At 34.3% G+C, this 7,849-nt stretch overlaps 1 protein-coding gene across 1 annotated transcript; it reads right to left on the bottom strand.

Annotated features, from left to right (window-relative positions):
* Positions 1 to 523: 523 nt before the first annotated feature.
* Positions 524 to 5,064, bottom strand: LOC104888557 (caffeic acid 3-O-methyltransferase). The gene is made up of 4 exons (XM_010673577.4): positions 4,533 to 5,064; positions 2,306 to 2,616; positions 1,434 to 1,498; positions 524 to 1,037 (listed from the first exon to the last, which is right to left on the bottom strand). The coding sequence occupies exons 1-4, from the start codon at positions 4,952 to 4,954 to the stop codon at positions 729 to 731; spliced, it is 1,107 nt and encodes a 368-aa protein (XP_010671879.1). The 5' UTR covers positions 4,955 to 5,064; the 3' UTR covers positions 524 to 728.
* Between the last annotated feature and the right edge of the window lie 2,785 nt (positions 5,065 to 7,849).

Raw genomic sequence — 7,849 nt, 5'->3', positions numbered from 1 at the left:
TTGTAATGAATCTGTCGGAGAGAAGATTCCCTATCTTTTGTCCTCTTCGGTGGCCGCAACAGCAGTCCCGATCTCATATTGAGGAACATTTATTTCCTCCTCATGAGTTCGCGTCCTGGACATTTGCCGCCGAACATGATAACTGTCCGCCAGTAGACTTGGATAGTACCCATACAACTTCTATTGTTGTTTTTATGTTCCTTCTACGAACAAATAATCAAATTCCTTTCAAACTAATTGGATTTGGGTGAAGAGTCACAATTTTATAGAACTATATGACCTCATCTATGTACAAGCGAGACGTGCGAAAACATATAAAGTTCTACATGAAAATATTACAGATAACAAACTAACAGTGATATCATAGGTAACAGAAAGGCAGAAAAGGAAGAAGATCATGAAGGGAGAAGAGAAGAAACGGATAGTTTGTTTAGGGAGTTCTATATTTTTTCATAATAGAAAATTTATAAAGTTGTGTGTAACAATTAGTAATAGAAAGGGAGTTATGCCATCAAATTAGAAATTCAAAAACAAAAATTTAAAGTTGATAATATTGATTTTCAAAGTTAAAATTACTAATTATGCAATGCAAGAACAATGTCATACAAAATGGAAGATAACTTTAAAAGAAGAAAATTTCAAAGCTCACAATTGATATCTTACTACATCTTATTCCAGTTAATTAAGCTAAATTATTACTCATAATTTGATAAGACCACTAACTTAAATTAAATGTCGCTCTTCTTTTTGAGATATTCCATAACCCAAGTATCACAAGCGAAGCAAATAACTCGAAATTCTTCAAACCCGGCATGTTTGCCTAAGGTTTCATACTCTTGTTTAGTCCTTGCCTTACCCCCTGGAAATGTCAACATAATTGCATCCCAAATGAAAGCGGTATGTGCTTGATAACTGGTTTTAGGTGATTCAGGTACAACGTACTCGCAAATTATTACTTTCCCTTCTTCTGGCAATGATTCATGGCAATTCTTCAATAGCTTCAGACATTGTTCATCAGTTCCTGATTGAAAGGTCCACTGTATAAAGGGAAACTTCGTCACAATTCATCCAAATAATTCATGTTTTGAATTGCTTAAGATCCAAGAAATTCGACTTTAAATTGCATATCATTTGTGTCATTATGCTAGATGGAAATCTAAATAAAGTTTAGCCAAAATAAAGTGGGGGTAAAACTGTTTCTCCCCGGCTTATTTTCAGTTTAGTTCAATTCAGTTCAGTTCTGGACAATACTTTTACTCTTACATATCACATTATTCATATCAGTTCATTTCAATTCAATTCAATTCAGTTCAATTATTTTATGTTGAAGAGAACAAACCTTTGACAGAAACAGAAAAAAGTAACCAAATAAGGTTAATCACTTATGAAGGGGAAAATAGTAACCAAGTAAGGTTAAAATGGCCTAAATGTACCTTCATAAATATAGCACAACCCTTGGGAACACTGGTATACATGTCCCCTCCAACGTGTTCAACACCTGTGAGAAAAATGCAAATCATTGAATTAACTATGAAGAGGAGGTACAAGATAAATCTCTTTATATATAATTCCTCTGTTTCATTTTAAATGCAATAAAGGGATATTATTTGTGAGATATAAAATATTTGTTTATTGCGTTCAGGGAAAATTTTTTTATGGGGCAGGACTGACCTGACCCCTATAAAATTTTGGAGAAGTTCTACTGCTTTATTGTTTAACTTAGCCCAAACAAAAAAAAAAACAGCCCAATTCAGTGAAACGTGAGTTATAAGGGAAAAGGGAAATGGGGACCACAAACTGAAGTGTCAATATTCCTAACAATTATTTTACCCACTTCATTAAAGTCACTGGCCGTATACTCATTTGATTAATGAAAATAATATACGCAACCTTAGCTGATAGGTTGATTATAAAAAGTTATTCATTAGTATATTTGTCTTGTAAGAGACCGTCTATTTTTAGATTAAAATTAGGTAATGGTAAACCTAATATTAAAAAGAAAATTAGTCCAATAGTAACTAAGTTAATATCTTTCGGGGACTAGTTTAAATCATTTAGTAAATAAATCTACTTTTATATAAAAATTAGACTGTCTCTTTTAATCATTTTTGTACAATTTTATGTTTGTAATCGAGTTTTGCAAGATCTCATATGATAATATTATATTCTTGGATATATCGTATCCAAAAGCTGCACGTGGTCAAATTTATAAATTTTGACCTTCGGGAAAGAAATAGACCAACAATTGTACTATTGTAGGTAAATAGAGGAGAATAAACAGAATAATAATAGAGAATGTTGTTACCGGGATAAGTTGGTGCATCTCTAATGATGTGAGGGAGATCAAAGTTAATGGCCTTAATTGAAGGGTATTTGGAGAGAATCATGTTAAGACAAAGACCAGTTGCACCACCAACATCTACAAGTGTTGATATACCCTCAAATCCTTTGTATGTATCCAGAATTTTCTTCATGACAATGGTAGAGTGATGATCCATTCCATCATAGAAAACCTTATAAAATCTGGAATCTGTTCCCAAATAGTCGAATATGCCTGTATTATAAGTTTTTTTGAATGGAACTCCACCTCCAAGTACTGCATCTTTTAAATGTTTCCTGCAATATATAAGTTTTAAGTTACATAAAATTTCAAGTAGATGTTTTGTGTAAAGTAATACTACCTCCGTTTCTTTTTAATTGTTACACTTTGACATTTTACACTATTCACAAATTGCACTTTGACCCTCGTTTGTGATTTATACGTGAATAAAAACATAGTCATGTGGGATCTTGTTAGATTCGTATTAGTATGAAATTTATTAATATGTAGTTTTTATATTTTTTACAAATACAAAATTAGAGATATAAAGGCTCAAAGTAGTGCATCGGCATGCGTGAAAAGTGTAAGTGTAACAATTAAAAAGAAACGGAGGTAGTACTTAGTTTATCTATTCTCTCCCCGTGTACTATTTTTTCAGTATTATTTTTTATGCATAGAGAAATCCAGCAGCGATGTAGATGGGATCAGATCCCAAGACTTAGTTATTAATCCGGTAAAAAACGTTACTAACTAATTAAATTAAATTAGCTGACATCTATATAAATCATGTTAATTATGGAATATCCGGTATCCTCTTTGTTTTCTTTTAGAGCCTTATGCAAGATTCAGGTTTGGGATTAATTTGTTTCCGTTTCTTTTCTTTTTTCTAAAAGGAATTTGTTTCCCTTTTTATTAAGAGGTCAAGATACATGACTCAAGTTATGATTTTATTTAGAGATGGCTAACAGTGCGGGCCAATCCAGCCCACTTCGTGGGCTGTGTGAGTCGGGCCAGCAAAAAGCTCGGTCCAGCTCAACTCGAACCGGGAAATTGGTGGGTGGATCGTGGGCCAGATTTTTTGAGCCCAGCCCACTAAAGCCCACTACTAAAAACGCCCAACCCGGACCATGAAACCGGTCCAATCCGACCCATGAACCAGCCCAGCCCAATCCAAGTAAATATTGAACCAAATTGTGTATATTTTAATCAAATTGTATATATGCTAATCAAATTGCATATATTATAATTCAATCAAATTTAAAAATAATGAAATTATTCATTAATATTAATATTTGTATGTAATTTTTAATTCATTTTAAAGGTTTTATGTAACAATAATGAATAATTTCAATGATTAAATAATTTTGAAAAAAAAAATCTCATGCCGGCCCATCAGCCCGGTCCAGCCCACCAAACCCACGAACCGTGAAAACCGGTAACAGACCGGTGTGGGCCAAGATTTTTCAACCCGCGGACCAGCCCGCCCAAGCATGAATTTCACGGTCCAGTCTTAAGCCGTGAAATCTCAGTCCAGCCCACTACAGCCCACGATCCAGCCCGCCCAGCCTGCACCAGTGGCCATCACTTTTTTTTTTTTGAAAAGCACCAGTGGCCATCACTAATTTTATCTAAGTTGTTTCGTTTTGTTTCATATTTATATTTGTTTCGATTCATTTTATTATGAAAATAAACATCGCCAGTCCTATTCTTTCTAGGGTCAACTTCATATCAAAACGGTAAAAATCAGATTATCTTTTATATATTGTAGTTGTGATAATTTAAACCTGATTCGCATGCCAATGTAATAATGATAGATAAATAGATAGGTAGGTAGCATATTTTGTTGATCTCATGTTATGACTTTATAAGTTAAGGTTTGGACTTGTTAGTTTTAAATTTAATAAGTTATCAACTTGGTAGTACTAAGAGAATAACTTCAATGAATTTTTTTGTTTTAATAATGATTATTAGGGGGCAGAGAAAAGGAAAGGAAGTAAAAAATAAGGCAATTCAAAGGTAAATTCACATTAAGGATAAGAATTAGCTCGAGGGGTAGAGCGCTTTCCCGGTATTTCCTTAGCATGCTATGCATGTTTTACCAGCCAATGTGTTGGTGTTTCCTACAAGCTAGTAGCCTTGTAGGGGTTTAGCCTTTGGGTTGACTTAATTTCCTAATTAAAAAAAAACAAAAAAAAGGTAAATTCACACTCACCAAGTGTCCATGATAATATGATCATGCATGAGGTTGGCAAAAGCAGCATAAGAAACCTCATCATCATTTTTAGCCAAAAACTGACAAACTGGGCCAAGCCCATATAGCCTTTTGGGCTGGCCATCAGGCTGATCAAGTTGAGTGCAAGTGAGGATAGTAAAGCTAGCCAAGAGGCGTAGCATACGGTCCAAAACCGCGGCGGCATCGGGGTTCGTGGTGGGTAATTGGGCCACGATATCCGCCGCGGAGAGTTGGGCCGTGGGACCCGCGTTGTAAATAATGTCTAGGACGTTCAACTCTAGAACAGTTTTGAACACCATAGATGGAACTGACCAAGTAGCCAAACACATTGCCATACAAGAGGCCTCCTCTTCAGAATTTGGAGCAATTTCTGTGGCATTGCTACCAAGAATTGAGCTCATTTTGTTACTTCAAAGGGAAATATAATGTAACAAAAGAGTGTACTAATGTAGTAGTAATTCACTAATTTGGAGTAAGAAATAGATGTTTGGGAATTGGGATGATAAAATATGTTACAAGGTGATGAGAATTTATATAGGAGTTTGGTGGTGGTAGTTAGCACTATACTGGCTTCAACGTAATAAATAATTAATGTCATTCATGGCGTAAGCTAAGTATTGGTGACAAGTGAGAAGTGAGTAAGTGACGACTACTGATCATAAATTCGTTGTCATATGTATGATTGCTATTTGCTGGTCCTGACTCCTGATTCACGTTTATTCGAATTATTGTAATAGCTAATCTATCGTTATTTTATTGTTTATCATTGTCTATTATACAAAACTACAAAATGGAACTGTCGGCTGCTTTTTTTTTGGTTATGAAACAAAATTTGAGGCAAATTTATAAGGAAATTCTCATCTCAATGCCACTGGTTTGAAACTTTATTACAAAACATACAAAGTTTAGATGATGCACACGCTAGTATATAGAGTATGGTATAGTGCGCTCATATACATGGAAAACAAACCAAATGTATATTGATAATAAGTCAAATGAACATATGTACATGGATAACAAACCAAATATATACAGATAATAAGCTAAATGAGCATATATATATGGATAACAAGCCAAATGAACATATGTACATCTTTAGTTGGTAAATGTTCATTGGTTTTGGTCTATATGTACATAATCTATTCCTTAATGTTCATCGTGAGTATGATTTTGTTCATACGGACATGTGTATGTACTAGTTTGGGTAAAAGATAGGTTTTTTCTTTATAAATGTCCATTACCACCCAATACCACTTTTTAAGTGGTAATGATGGATGGTAATGAAATTTTAGAAAGAAAATAGATATTTTGGAATGAAGTAGCATTACCGTCATACCATGTATAATGGAATGGGATTTTCTTTACGAATTTAGACAGTAATGTATTACCATGGCAACTACTTAATTACGTACAAGCTTGTAACTAATAGATATTGAACCAAATTTCTGTAAATCTGTGAAGATTGAGATTTGGCGATATTATTTCCCCTTACTATTAAAAAAAAGTATGAAGTAATAAAATAGCCAGTGGGCTACTAGGTCCATACTCCATATCATCTAAGGCTATGTTCAGTTTACCTTATTTTTGCTTATTTCAGATCAAATCATATTAGATCAGAAAAAATAAGTTCAGATCAGATTAGATCAGAAAAAATAAGTCCAGAACAGATCATGCTTATATTTAAAAACTCATTTACTATTAAATATCTTTTATTACATATTAGTAAAAATTATAATAATTGAATATTAATAAAGTACTCATTGAGACGAATCAAACAAGACCTCACACATGACTATATTTTTTCTTATATATTGAGAAAAATCTAAAAGACTTTAATTGTGAATAGTGTCAAGATTTCAAATGAGGAAGATAAAAAAAATACAAAGGGAGTATTATTATTTATTACTCCCTCCGTCCCAAAATATAGTTCCTATTTCTATTTTGGGAGTCAAATTGTAAAAACTTTGACCAAATATTCTTACTAATGTATACAAAAGAACATATTCATGAGGGGTCTTGTTAGATTCGTCTCAATGTATAAATTCGTAATATCAACTTTTTATATTTTTTTACTAATAAGAAATAGAAGATATCATAGGTCAAAGGTACGTCTTGGAGACTGTGCAAAATGAAATGGGAACTATATTTTGGGACGGAGGGAGTAGTACATTTTTTTTTTTTTAAAAGGAAAGAGAAAACTAGGGAGGATCCCAGGATTTGGGCCACCCTAAAGCATCCTTGCGGATGATTACAGCAAAAGATAAAACAGGTATATCAAACCAGTAAGTGGTAGAGACCGCAAAATGACCCCGATGCGCCATCCAGTCGTCGACAGCCGCATTTGCTTCCCGAAAAGCATGAAAAATTTGAACATCCATAAAATGCCCCAACTCGATCTTAGAGTCTAGAATGGAAGAATGAATCGTCCAAGGAATCTTCCAGATCTGCTTGATCGCGTTAATAACAGCCAGGTTATTACCTTCCACTATAATATTCGCAACCCCAAGGGACTTAGCCCCTCTAATGCCTTCCCGGAGACCCCTAGCCTCGGCTTCCAAAATAGAGACCGAACTATCCAAAGGACCAGCCCCACACAACTGAACCACACCATCCGAGTCTCGAATGACAAAGCCAAAAGCTGCTTGGCCATTTGCCAGTTTTGAACCATCAAAATTGACTTTGAAGAAACCCTGCGGGGGGGGGGGAGACTAGGAGACCTGATTCCGAGCCACTCCCTTCGCCCTCCGACTAGAAAGGGGCGAAATCGATGCATCCACTCCCTCCACCACAGACCCTGAAACAGCAAATTTATACACAAAAGCTTTAACCATTGAACTAACCTTTAGCGGAGAGAACGACTCTTGGCGAAAGGTGACCCCATTACGCGCATACCAGACAAACCACCACCCTATGACCATACATTCCACTTGAGGCAAAGAAAAAAGAGATTTAATGCGCAATAAAAAATTGTTAAAAGAAACGCCATCCTCTATTAATCTTGTTGTTCAAAAGGATTAACCATTGAACTAACCTTTAGCGGAGGGAGTAGTACATTTGTTCAAAAGGATTATTATTCTTGTTGTTGTACTTATTAATTATTAATATTGGTAATTATTATTAATCTTGTTGTTATCATTATAAATGTCATTGTTATCATTATTTTAAGTTATTTTGTTGTTATTAAATAATAGAAAATTAAAAGCCACGTGTTAAGAACATAAGATTGATGCAAAAATAAGAAATATATAAAATAGATCATATTCATGACAACGGAACTACTAAGTTTGGATTACATT

The sequence above is a fragment of the Beta vulgaris genome, chromosome 3, assembly GCF_026745355.1.
Source record: "Beta vulgaris subsp. vulgaris cultivar EL10 chromosome 3, EL10.2, whole genome shotgun sequence".
NCBI classification, from domain to species: Eukaryota; Viridiplantae; Streptophyta; class Magnoliopsida; order Caryophyllales; family Amaranthaceae; genus Beta; species Beta vulgaris.
This window is presented reverse-complemented; position numbering and strand designations above follow the sequence as displayed.